Source organism: Phalacrocorax aristotelis, chromosome 5 (genome assembly GCF_949628215.1).
Source record: "Phalacrocorax aristotelis chromosome 5, bGulAri2.1, whole genome shotgun sequence".
Taxonomy (NCBI): Eukaryota; Metazoa; Chordata; class Aves; order Suliformes; family Phalacrocoracidae; genus Phalacrocorax; species Phalacrocorax aristotelis.
Window position 1 is genome coordinate 69392096 of NC_134280.1, and position 13007 is coordinate 69405102.

The following is a 13007-nucleotide window of genomic DNA, read 5'->3' on the forward strand; positions in this document are numbered from 1 at the left end:
CTACTGTCCCTCGCTGTCTCAGGGGAGGGGGACAAGACCAGGGACAGGGGCCCAAGCCCAGCTCAGGGCGAGGGTGCCAGCGCCTGGCGCGAGGTGCCCGTGCCCCCCCCCCGGCTGTGGAGGGGACAATGGGGCTCTGTGCCGCCCGCCGTGCCCGCCGCCTAATCCGGGGCACGGGGCAGGGGGCCGGGCACCCTGGGGTGGCGCGGGGGGGGTTTAAAGGCCAGAGCTGACTGGTGTCCCCTGTGCCAGGCGTCCCTGAGCCCTCGTCCCCTGCGTGCTCTCAGACCACAGCTCCCACCCCAAGGTACCTGAGGCTGGAGGGAGGGACACGGCTGTCCCAGCTTGGGGACTGCAGGGCCATCCCCCAGACGGGAATGGAGGGGGCACAGGGTGAACCCCAGGCTGGGCAGGGGGCACAGACTCACAGAAACCCCTGTGGCTGCCCTGTGTCTGGGTTTTGGCGGGTCATCATGGTGGTGGGCACTCACTGGTGGCCAGGGGACCGAGCCCCTAACCCTGTCACCGGGACCCAGCCACCCCGTGGGGACACCCTCCCCGTGGCCCCTGGGGTCTGTGGGGCCCCATGGGGCTGTGGGAGGCTGGGTGGGTGGGCACCGCTCAGCTCCGTGTCTCAGTTTCCCTCTGCTGGGAAGTGGGGCACCCCTGTGAGGTGGGCAGGGAGGTCCCAGATGCGTGGGTCTGTGCCCCCAGGGCACCTTGGCACCCTGGGACAAGGGTTGCCCCCAGCTTTGCTGAGCTGGCATGGGATTATGCTAATCCCTGCTCGGGCTCAGCCGGAGCCACCGGGGTCACCGGGACTGGCACTGAGGGGTGCCCCAGGTGCTTGGCCCTGGTGGGTGCTGCAGAAGGGTTGCCCTGGGCACTGTGGGGCTGGGGAGGGGGCTCCCTGGTGCTGGGTAGGGGTGGCCGGGGCATGGAGGGTCCCCGAGGAACCCCACTGACTCTGTCCGTCTGTCTCTTGCAGCCCCTCCATCACCAGGATGGTGAGTGGCCACTGGGTCGGGGGATCTGGGTGGATATGGGTGCCCCAGCCCAGCAAGGCACAGCCCCGGTGAACCCCGGTGGTGCTGGGCACTGCCACAGGGAAGCGGGCGGCGTGGCACGCTGTGCCCACCCGCCGCGTGACCCCGTGGGGACAAGGGGACGCTTTGTCCAGGAGCTGGCGGCCCCGGTGGCTGGCACTGCCCCGCTGTCCCTCCCCGAGGTGGCAACTCTGTGCTCGGCACCCGCAGTCCCCCAGCACCCTGACACCCCCACACACGCGTGGGAAGCACCTCCCTGTGCCCCTCTGCCCTGTGCCAGCCCCTTACACCCATGGCTGCCCTGGGCCTGTCCCCTACCCCACAGCTGCCCTACGTCCCCTATGCCAAACACCCCCACGTCTGCCCCACGTCCCCCATGAGAGCACCCTACACCCATGCACACCCAGTGTCTGCCCCAATGCCAGCCCCATGCCACCCCTTTAGCCTCATGCCAGCCCTGTGACAGCCCCGTGACAGCCCCGTGCCAGTCCCTTAGCCCCATGCCAGCCCCATGCCAGCCCCGTGCCGGTCCCTTAGCCCCATGCCAGCCCCATGTCTGTCCCTTAGCCCAGTGCCAGCCCCATGCCAGACCTTTAGCCCCATGCCAGCCCCGTGCCAGTCCCGTGCCAGTCCCTTACCCCATGCCAGCTCCATGCCAGCCTCTTTGTCACATACTAGACCCATGCCTGTTCCTTAGCCCCATGCCAGTCCCATGCCAGCACTTTAGCCCCATGCCAGCCCTGTGCCAGCCCCATGCCATCCCCGTGCCAGTCCCATCTCTGCCACCCACAGCTCTCGGTGGACCAGGCGAGCGCAGAGCAGATGCCGAGCCCGAAGGACCAGGAGTGGGCAGGGCCGGAGGCGCTGTGCCCGGGCTGGCTGGAGGATGAGGCCCCTGATGGCGAGGTGCCCGAGGACAGCGGGGACCCCGACTGTGCCACCCATGCCTACGAGCTGCTCCAGAGTGCGCTGCGCCAGGAGGGGCTGCCCCACACGCTGGATCGCTCCACAGAGCCCCGCACGGGTGGGGAGGCTCAGGGGAGGCTGGGATGGGGGGCTGGGACACGGTGGTGGCAGGGACAGGGATGGCGATGGGGACACGGTGCCAGGCTGGGGACATGGGGGTGGCAGGGACGGGGATGGCGATGGGGACACAGTGCCAGGCTGGGAACATGGGAGTGGCAGGGACGGGGATGGCGATGGGGACACAGTGCCAGGCTGGGAACATGGGAGTGGCAGGGACGGGGATGGTGATGGGGACACGGTGCCAGGCTGGGAACACGGGGGTGGCAGGGATGGGGATGGTGATGGGGACACAGTGCCAGGCTGGGAACACGGGGGTGGCAGGGACGGGGATGGTGATGGGGAAACAGTGCCAGGCTGGGAACATGGGAGTGGCAGGGACGGGGATGGCGATGGGGACACGGTGCCAGGCTGGGAACACGGGGGTGGCAGGGATGGGGATGGTGATGGGGACACGGTGCCAGGCTGGGAACACGGGGGTGGCAGGGATGGGGATGGTGATGGGGACACGGTGCCAGGCTGGGAACATGGGAGTGGCAGGGACGGGGATGGTGATGGGGACACGGTGCCAGGCTGGGAACACGGGGGTGGCAGGGACGGGGATGGTGATGGGGACATGGTGCCAGGCTGGGAACACGGGGGTGGCAGGGATGGGGATGGCGATGGGGACACGGTGCCAGGCTGGGAACATGGGAGTGGCAGGGACGGGGATGGTGATGGGGACATGGTGCCAGGCTGGGAACATGGGAGTGGCAGGGACGGGGATGGCGATGGGGACACAGTGCCAGGCTGGGAACACGGGGGTGGCAGGGATGGGGATGGTGATGGGGACACGGTGCCAGGCTGGGAACACGGGGGTGGCAGGGATGGGGATGGTGATGGGGACACGGTGCCAGGCTGGGAACACGGGGGTGGCAGGGATGGGGATGGTGATGGGGACACGGTGCCAGGCTGGGAACACGGGGGTGGCAGGGATGGGGATGGTGATGGGGACACGGTGCCAGGCTGGGAACACGGGGGTGGCAGGGACGGGGATGGTGATGGGGACATGGTGCCAGGCTGGGAACACGGGGGTGGCAGGGATGGGGATGGTGATGGGGACACGGTGCCAGGCTGGGAACATGGGAGTGGCAGGGATGGGGATGGCGATGGGGACATGGTGCCAGGCTGGGAACACGGGGGTGGCAGGGACGGGGATGGCAATGGGGACACGGTGCCAGGCTGGGAACATGGGGGTGGCAGGGACGGGGATGGTGATGGGGACACGGTGCCAGGCTGGGGGCACAGGGGTGGCAGGGGGTCCCAGCCAGGCTGGGGTGCCAGGGACAGTAAGGCAATGGTGTCCCTGCCCTGGGGCTGTTAACCCTTGCCTTGCTGGCAGGATTTGGCCCGCTGGACATGACCGTGTGCATCCTGGGCTCCCCCACTTCCTTCCTGCCCGTCCTGCTGGAGGGTGGCACCCGCTGCCCAGGTGGGTACGGCCACCTCATCCCCACCCTATATGAGACACCAGTGAACCCACGGGAGGTGCTCCCCATGTCCCACATGGATGCTCCAACCCCTGGTCAAGGCGTTCCCCACCCCTGCCTATGCCTGTGTGACCGGGACTGGGAGGGAAACTGAAGCAGGGGATGAGGGTGACAGCAGCCCCCCCGTGCTCCACATCTGCAGCCCCATTAACCCCAGTACACCCCAGTGCCAGCAGCAAATGCCACCCCAGGGTGCTGGTGGAGCTGCAGCTTCATCCCGCCCGTGCTCCCTCCATAGATGGGTGCTCCTTTTGCCCCTCCCTGGAGGGTCTCAGGGCAGGGGGCTGGGGACAGCCTCTGCCCATGCCCCTGCCTGCCCACAGGTGCCATGGTGCTGTGCCTGTCACCCACCTGGGCCAGCCGGGTGCCCTCGGAGACATCCCCGGGTGCTTGGTCACTGCTGCTTTCCCGGGGGGTCTCCTTTGAGGCGGGGGGTCACAGCGTCCTGGAGACCTTCGTGCCCCCCCGCCGGGCCAACTACGTGACGGGAACCTTCATGGCGGGGGGCCCCGAGGGCGGCTGGGTGGGCGAGCTGGCTCGTGACCTCGACTGCCCCATGGGGGGCTCGGTCCCGCTCGTCCACCGGCTTGAGGACCCTCTGGTCACCCGTTGGGTGCTGGCGGCCCGTGCTGGCCTGCCCGTGCCCCCCACCCTGGCATTCATCCTGGGGCCGGGGAGGGACCTGCCCGTGGACTCGGTGGCCCCAGGGGTGAGGCTGGTGCGGCTGGAGGACCCCCAGGGCCAGGAGAGCCTGGTGCGGGAGGAGGTCGATGCCTTCCTGGGGGGCACCGCCATGGAGCCCTACAGCCAGGTGGGCACAGGGGTATGGCAGGGCATGGGGGGGGGCACACACGGGGCAAGGTGGCGGAGTGGGCAGGGACATGAGTGGCATGGCTGGGGTTTAGGAGTCAGGGTCACCCATGGGCACGGTGGGGCGTGCGGGGCACCCATGGGGCACGTTGGGTCGCACGGGGCCACCCATGGGGCACAGTGGGAGGCATAAGGGTGGGAGGCACCTATGGGGCACATCGGCACATTCAGGGCCGCCTGTGGGTCACACACCAGTGGAGTGTCACCAGTGAGACGGGGTGATAACGGTACCCAGGCAGTGGGGTGGCACCAGGTGGTACAGTAGTGGGGTGGCACAGTGGTGGGGTGGCACATGTAAGTGGTGGTGGTGTGGCCGCGGTGTGGGGTGACACGGGGGTGTACGCAGGTGGCGGTGCGGCCGGCGGGGTGGCGGTGGCGCGGGACGGGCGCCCGCAGCACCCATGGGAAGGAGGAGGGGGCAGCGGTGGCGCAGGCGGTGGGTGCCCGGCTCCGCGGGCTGCAGGAGGAGGAGAGCGTCCTGCTGGAGGCCCTGGTGCCCACCGCCCGCCTGCCCGTGCCCCCCCCACGTAAGACCCCCACCCTCGGGTGCCCACCACCCTGGGATGGGAGGGAAAGGCTCCCTGGGCTCCCCTGGGTCCCTGTGGCTGTGCTGGCCATGTGTCCATCCCTGGGGTGGGTGGGTAGGTGGCCATCGGGGCAACCAATCTCCTGAGTCCCTGGGCATGAAGGTGGCCATCCTGGACCCCCATGGTCCCCTGGGTGGGGGAAGGTGGCCGCCCTGGACGCCCATGGTCTCTTGGGGTAGGGGACGGGGGGGAAAGTGGCCACCCTGGGCCCCCACAGTCCCCTAGGGGTGGAGGGAATGTGGCCACCCTGGACCCCCAGAGTCCCCTGGGGTAGGGGTGGGGGTGTAGGTGACCACCCTGGACCCCCAGAGTCCCATGGGGTAGGGGTGGGGGGCAAGTGGTGACCCTGGACCCCCATGGTTCCCTGGAGCAAGGCAGGGTGGTGGGGTGACCACCTTCGACTCCCTACAGTCCCCTGGGGCTGGGGGTGACAGTGGCCATGCTGACCCCTGCAGTCCCCTGGGGTTGGGGTTGGCCGGGGCCACCACGGTGCCACATAAGGTCCCAGAAGCCCGCAGGGGTGTCGGGCAGGGACCCCCGTCCCCAGGTGGCGGCCGTGCCTGCCCTGTCCCTCGCCCCCCAGGCAGCCCAGCCCCACGGCTGCCCATGGCCCTGCGCATCTGCACCCTCGTCTGCAGGTTCTGGGGGGACCGGCCCCAGCTCTGCCAGGTACGCCCTGCCCCCCACCCCAGGCTTCTCCCCTTCGGGTGGATGGGGCGTGGTGGGCGTGGTTGTGGGCATCTCCACCCATGGGTGGGGTGTGGCTGTGTGTCCCCACCAAGCTATGGGGTGGTGGCATGTGTCCCCGGGCCATGGTGGCCCTGCATGTCCCGAGGCCATGGTGGCCATCCCTGTCCCCATGTCATGGTGGCCCTGCATGTCCCCAGGCCATGGTGGCCATCCATGTCCCCACACCCTGGTGGCAGGCCATGTCCCCATGCCCTGGGTCACCCTGTCCCCAGTCTACAGGGTGGCAGCCCATGTCCCCAGGCTATGGTGGCCGTACATGACCCCATGCCATGGTGGCCCTGCATGTCCCCATGCCCTGGTGGCAGCCCACATCCCCATGCCTTGGGTCAGCGTGTCTCCCCATGTCCCACTGGCAGCCAGTGTCCCCAGGCAATAGGGTGACCAACAGTGTCCCCACGCGTGCGTTGGCATGTCCCCACAGGTGGCATGCGGCGTGGGGCGCGCGGAGGCGCCGGTGCGGCACGGGGCGGCGTTGCCCCAGGGCCTGGACTCCAGCCTGCAGCAGTGGGGGGTGGTGGCCTCCGGCCAGCGTCAGGCCCTGGCCACGCGCCTGCGGGGGGCCGCCGAGGCCGCCATGGCCGCCATCCTGGCCACCGAGGCCGAGCTGAGCCCCCAGCAGCGCGGCGGCGCCCGCGCCCACACCGACCTCCTGGGTGAGCGCGGTGGCGGGGGGTGGGGGGGGCACCCCTTGGTGGTGGTGGCACTGCCAGCCCTGAGCGCGGTGTCCCCGTCCCCAGGCGTGGATTTCTTGCTGGCGTGCGTGGATGATGCCCTGGAGCTGGTGGCCCTGTCCGCCAACAGCCAGCGGTGCCTGGAGACCTGCCTGCTGGCCGAGGCTATGGGGCGCGCCGTGGGGAACCACCCCGGTGACCTGCCCCAGCTGCTGGCTGAAGCCCTGCTACACCGGGCGCAGTGTCACCTGGTTGAGGGCAAGGACATCCTGCTCATCGGGGCCGGTGGCATCAGCAAGAGCTTTGTCTGGGAGGCAGCCCGCGACTACGGCCTGAGGGTGAGGGCGCTGGGGTGCTGGCTGGTGGACGCTGCCATCAGTAGGCTTCAGAGTGAACGCTGGGTGCCACCCCGCACACAGCGGTTGCGCCGTAGCTGTGCCTATGCCTCAGGCGGTCTCTCCGCTGTCCCAATCTGAGGGGGGAGCGTCACAGCTGCGGTGCCAGGCGCGGGTGTCCCCCCCCCAGCCCGCCACCAACCACAGTGACACCTCTCTGGGGACACAGATCCACCTGGTGGAGTCGGACCCAGAGCACTTTGCAGCGGGGCTGGTGCAGACCTTCCTGCCCTACGACAGCCGGGAGCACCGGCGGGACGAGGAACACGCGGAGCGGGGTGACGGAGCTGGTACGCGCCCGGGGGCTGCGGCCCCACGCCTGCCTCTCCTACTGGGACGACTGCGTGGTACTGGCGGCACTGGTGTGCCAACGCCTGGGGCTACGCGGCAGCCCGCCCGCCGCCGTCCGCGTGGCCAAGCAGAAGAGCCGGACCCACCAGCACCTACAGCGGTGCCGCCGGGGCCGCCCGCCGCCCGCCGCCTTCGCCGTGCCTTGCCGCCGGCTGCAGAGCCACGGGGACGTGGAACGGGCGGCCGGCGCCGTGCCTTTCCCCGCCGTGGCCAAACTGGAGTTCGGGGCGGGCGGCGTTGGCGTGCGGTTGGTGGAAAGCACCGAGCAGTGCCACGCACACGCCGCCCGCCTGTGGCGTGACCTGCGGGGTGACGCCGATCACCCGGGCATCGGGTTAGGTTGGGGCAACGCCATGTTGCTGATGGAGTACGTGCCGGGTACCGAGCACGACGTCGATTTGGTGGTCTTCGAAGGGCGGTTGGTGGGCGCTTGGGTATCCGACAACGGCCCCACGCGTCTGCCAGCTTTCCTGGAGACGGCTGCCTGCCTGCCCTCCTGCCTGCCCGCCGACCGGCAAGCGCAGCTGGTGCGGGCAGCCCTGCAGTGCTGCCTGGCCTGCGGGCTGCGGGACGGCGTCTTCAACGTGGAGCTAAAGCTGGGGCCGGCTGGTCCCCGGCTGCTGGAGATCAACCCCCGTATGGGGGGTTTCTACCTCCGCGACTGGATCCGCGAGGTCTACGGCCCCGACTTGCTGCTGGCCGCCGTACTGGTGGCCCTGGGGCTGCCGCCGGTGCTGCCCGCACGCCCCGTACCCCGCACCCACTTGGCCGGCGTTATGTGCTTGGATTCGGAGCACGGGCCGGCCCTGGGGAGCGGCGGGGGGCTTGCGGCGCTGCGGGAGCTGCAAAATCGCGGCCTCGTCCGTCTCAACCGCCTTTTCGAGGAATCGGCGGGGACGGGCGAGTACGAGGAGCCCTGCCTGAGCGTGGCTTGCGGCGGGGCGACGCGGGCGGAGGCCTGCCTGCGCCTGCTGGGGCTCTGCCAGGCGCTGGCCATCGACTCGCCCCGCTACCCCGTCGAGCATTTTTTATCCCATTTCAAATAGCCCCGGGCAGGCAGCGGGGCCGGTGGGGGCGTGGGGGGGCACGGCCACCGACCCCCTGCCCCAGTACCCCCGCCCACGGCCCCGCCGCCCCGGTCCCGGTGCCCTCGTACCCCCTTGGCACCCCGTCCCCTGGCACCCCGTCCCTTGGCACCCCCAAGCCCTGCCCACAGCGTCCCCTGTCCCTGCAGCAGGGGGACACACACACCAGTGCCCCTGTCACACCAGGGGACACACAGGGGGCCACTGACCCCCCGCCCTCCCCGTGCCATCCCTGGGGCAGGCGCGTTCCCATTAGCGAACCTTTGCTAATTGGGGGTGAGGGCTGCCCCCCCCTGCCCCTGAGGCACCCAGGCCGCCCCGCCAGAGCAGTGGGTGCAGCTTGGGGTACGCTGGCACCCACCAGCGGGGGGAGACCCTACAGTAACAGACCAGCGTGGGAAGACCCCAGAGTAACAAACCAGCGTGGGGAGACCCTGCGGTAATTGACTTATTTCAGGAGACCCTACAATAACAAACCACCATGGGGAGACCCTACAATAACAAATAAGCATGGAGAGACCCTGCAAGAGCAGAGCTGTGGCAGGGAGACCCTACGATAACAAAGGACCGTGAGAGAGACCCCACAGTAACCGACTTAGGTGGGGAGACCCTACAATAACACACGTTGAAGGGGAGACCCTACAATAACAAACTAGCGTGGGGAGACCCTACGATAACAAAGGAGCACCCAGGATTCCCGGTGGCAGCCGCGCTGCTGGAAGACCCTCCGGGAAGAGACCTGTGGGGGAGTCCCTGGGATAAAGGGCCCTCACTGGGGAGACCCTACAATAACAAACCAGCCCCAGGGACACTACGTAATGCCTGGGACTTGGTACAGCCCCTGTAGCACCCCAGACCCATAATAACACACAGCCCCCTATAGCGCCTGACACCCTACAATAACACACAGCCCCTATAGAGCCCCAGACCCCACAATACACACAGCCCCTATAGAGCCCCAGACCCCACAATACACACAGCCCCTATAGCGCCCCAGACCCCACAATACACACAGCCCCTATAGTGCCCCAGACCTATAATAACACACAGCCCCTATAGCGCCTGACACCCTACAATAACACGCAGCCCTTATAGTGCCCCAGACCCCACAATAAGGCACAGCCCCTATAGCGCCTGACACCCTACAATAACACACAGCCCCTATAGCGCCTGACACCCCACAATAACACACAGCCCCTATAGCACCCCAGACCCCACAGTAACACAGAGACCCTATAGCGCCTGACACCCCACAATAACGCACAGCCCCTATGGCACCTGACACCCCACAATAACCCAGCCCCTATAGCACCCCAGACCCCACAATAACACACAGCCCCTATAGCACCTGACACCCCACAATAACCCAGCCCCTATAGCACCCCAGACCCCACAATAACACAGAGACCCTATGGCACCTGACACCCCACAATAACGCACAGCCCCTATGGCACCTGACACCCCACAATAACACACAGCCCCTATAGCACCTGACACCCCACAATAACCCAGCCCCTATAGCACCCCAGACCCCACAATAACACACAGCCCCTATGGCACCTGACACCCCACAATAACACACAGCCCCTATAGCACCTGACACCCCACAATAACCCAGCCCCTATAGCACCCCAGACCCCACAATAACACAGAGACCCTATGGCACCTGACACCCCATAATAACACACAGCCCCTATAGCGCCTGACACCCTACAATAACACACAGCCCCTATAGCACCCCAGACCCCACAGTAACACAGAGACCCTATAGCGCCTGACACCCCACAATAACGCACAGCCCCTATGGCACCTGACACCCCACAATAACACACAGCCCCTATAGCACCTGACACCCCACAATAACCCAGCCCCTATAGCACCCCAGACCCCACAATAACACAGAGACCCTATGGCACCTGACACCCCACAATAACACACAGCCCCTATAGCACCTGACACCCCACAATAACCCAGCCCCTATAGCACCCCAGACCCCACAATAACACAGAGACCCTATGGCACCTGACACCCCACAATAACACACAGCCCCTATAGCGCCTGACACCCCACAATAACACACAGCCCCTATAGCGCCTGACACCCCACAATAACCCAGCCCCTATAGCACCCCAGACCCCACAGTAACACCGGTGGCCCTACAGCGACACAGCCCCTGTCACCCCCGCGGTACCACTCGTGCCCCATAAGCTCGGTGACCCCGAGCGGGGCCGGGAGGGGTGTGACGGGGTTCCGTCTCTTTCAGGGGCGCTCCTCCCCCCCCCAGTGTCGTCACGGCGGCGCCGATGATGTCACAGCGACGCAGAGTTTGGCGGGCCGAGCGGGGCGGGGGGGGGGGATGATCCCCAGTAAAGGCTGTCAGAGGCTGGTCTGGCTCTGTCGTTGTCCCTGCGCGGCCCCCCCGGGACCCCCACCTTTCTGCGCTCCCCCCGGGACTACAACTCCCGGCGTGCCCCGCGGCGGGGATGCCGGGGTCCCCCGGTGACGCGCGGGCGGGGCGGGGCTGCGGGCGGGGCGGGGCCAGCGGGGCGGGTCCCGCCGGGGTCCCGGTGCGGCGCCGTCATGGCGGGGGTGTTCGACATCGACCTGGAGACCGAGGAGGGCAGCGACGGGGACGAGCCCGAGCTGGGCGCCGTGAGCCGCCACCGGGGCCGGGCGGGGCGGGGGGGGGGGGTGGGGGCACCGGCGGGGATCGGGGACCGGGCGGGGACGGGGGCCACCGCGACCGGGGATGGGTCGACCGGGACAGGGACGGGGGGCACCGGGACCGGCGGGGGACGGGGGCGCGGATGGGGGGCAGCGGGACCCGGCGGGGACGGGGGGACCGGCGACAGCGGGAGGAATGCATGGGGGCCCGCTCGGTGCTGGGGACGGACAGACAGGAGGTTGGGCAGCTGAGGGAGGGGGGACAGGGACAGGCACCCCCGGTCCTGCCGGTGTCCGGGACGAGACACGGGGGACAGCTGGGGGACGGGGGCGGCCGGGGGTCCCGGCCCGGCTCCCCGGGCACGGCCGGGCAGGGGGAGGCTCCGCGGGGCCGGGCCCAAAAACATCTGCCTCAGCCCAAAAACATCCGGCTGGGCCGGCGCAGGGCACCGCGCCCCGCTCTGCCCGCACCCTGCCTGCCCGCACCCTGCCTGCCCGCACCCTGCCTGCCCGCCCGCACCCTACCCGCACCCTGCCTGCCTGCACCCTGCCGGCACCCTGCTTACATCCCTGCCTGCCTGCCCTGCATCCCTGCCTGCCTGCCCGCACCCTGCCTGCCTGCCTGCATCCCTGCCTGCATCCCTGCCTGCCCGCACCCTGCCTGCTGCCCTCACCCTGTGTCCCTGCATGCCCTGCATCCCCTGCCTGCCATGGGCACCCTGCCTGCTGCCAGCACCCTGCCCACCATGGCCCCCTCCCTGCTGCTGACCGTGGATTCCCTCCCACAGGAGATGGAGCTGGAACCCCGGGGGAACGGCCTGGAGTAAGTGGGGGTCAGGTGGGGTGGGGGGGGGCGGGTGGGGGGGTCCATCCCTGCTCACCCCCTCTCTTGGCAGGCCGGTGGGGCACTACGAGGAGATCGAGATCTCGGAGAGCAGCGTCAACAACGGCCCTGAGCACATCGGTCCCCACTGCTTCGAGCTGCTCCGCGTCCTGGGCAAGGGCGGCTATGGCAAGGTGGGGGGCACAGCATGCCGAGGGGGGGCCTTTCAGGGTGCTGGGGTGCCTTGGGGGGGAAATCCAGGCATCCCCCAGCTGTCCCCCCACATCCATCCAGGTGTTCCAGGTCCGCAAAGTGCAGGGCACCAACACAGGGAAGATCTTCGCCATGAAGGTCCTGAAGAAGGTAGCGCCGCCCCGGCCCCCGCGGCCCCCCCGGGGAGCCCCCCCGCTCACCGCCTCCCCCCCAGGCCAAGATCGCCTGCAACGCCAAGGACACGGCGCACACCCGGGCCGAGAGGAACATCCTGGAGGCCGTCAAGCACCCCTTCATCGTCGACCTCATCTACGCCTTCCAGACGGGTGGCAAGCTCTACCTCATCCTGGAGTGCCTCAGTGGTAGGGGTGGGGGGCCGGGGGGGGATCCGGGGGGGGCCGGGGGGGGCTCAGGGGGCTCCTGCTTGGGCTGTCTTTTTGCAGGCGGAGAGCTCTTCATGCAGCTGGAGCGGGAGGGCATCTTCCTGGAGGACACCGCCTGGTAGGGATTAGGGAGCTGATAAGGGGCGGGGGGCAGGGGATGTGATGGGGGGTGTCTGGGACCCCAATGCCACTCACAACCTGCCCCCCCCCCCCCAAGTTTCTACCTGAGTGAGATCACGCTGGCACTGGGTCACCTGCACTCCCACGGCATCATCTACCGTGACCTCAAGCCGGAGAACATCATGCTCAACAGCCAAGGTGGGATGGGTGGGGGTCAGGGGGCGCAGGGGGGTTTGGGGGGTGCGGGGGAGTCCCTGGCATGGCGCTGACACTCCCCGCCCCATCCCCCATAGGTCACATCAAGCTCACAGACTTTGGGCTGTGCAAGGAGTCGATCCACGACGGGGCCGTCACCCACACCTTCTGCGGCACCATCGAGTATATGTGAGCTGGGTGCGGTGGGGTGGGGGGGGATGTGGGGAACCTGCCCTGCGCCCACCCCCGCCACTGGCTCAGAGCACCCCCTCTCTCCGTCCCCCAGGGCCCCCGAAATCCTG

The 13007-nt window shown here is 68.3% G+C and overlaps 2 protein-coding genes and 1 long non-coding RNA gene across 3 annotated transcripts in view; 2 read left to right on the forward strand and 1 right to left on the reverse strand.

The window, feature by feature from the left end:
* The first annotated feature begins 1844 nt into the window (after positions 1-1844).
* CARNS1 (carnosine synthase 1) lies at positions 1845-8274 on the forward strand. The gene is given in 9 exon segments (XM_075095227.1): positions 1845-2070; positions 3451-3540; positions 3922-4409; positions 4815-4995; positions 5639-5724; positions 6227-6458; positions 6543-6814; positions 7041-7148; positions 7150-8274. Coding segments are annotated over 9 exon segments (2778 nt in total). The 5' UTR covers positions 1845-1868; the 3' UTR covers positions 8269-8274.
* Positions 8275-9700: 1426 nt separating this feature from the next.
* Positions 9701-10687, reverse strand: LOC142058100 (uncharacterized). The gene is made up of 3 exons (XR_012660850.1): positions 9938-10687; positions 9832-9903; positions 9701-9797 (listed from the first exon to the last, which is right to left on the reverse strand). It is a non-coding gene; the product is annotated as an uncharacterized LOC142058100 (long non-coding RNA).
* Positions 10688-10836: 149 nt separating this feature from the next.
* The window catches only part of RPS6KB2 (ribosomal protein S6 kinase B2), a 3521-nt gene continuing 1350 nt past the window's right edge, over positions 10837-13007 (forward strand). The window contains 9 exon segments of the mRNA XM_075092532.1: positions 10837-10959; positions 11760-11794; positions 11868-11988; positions 12089-12157; positions 12222-12369; positions 12451-12508; positions 12608-12708; positions 12804-12894; positions 12992-13005. Of these exon segments, the coding sequence (XP_074948633.1) occupies positions 10888-10959; positions 11760-11794; positions 11868-11988; positions 12089-12157; positions 12222-12369; positions 12451-12508; positions 12608-12708; positions 12804-12894; positions 12992-13005 (709 nt within the window). The 5' untranslated portion in view covers positions 10837-10887.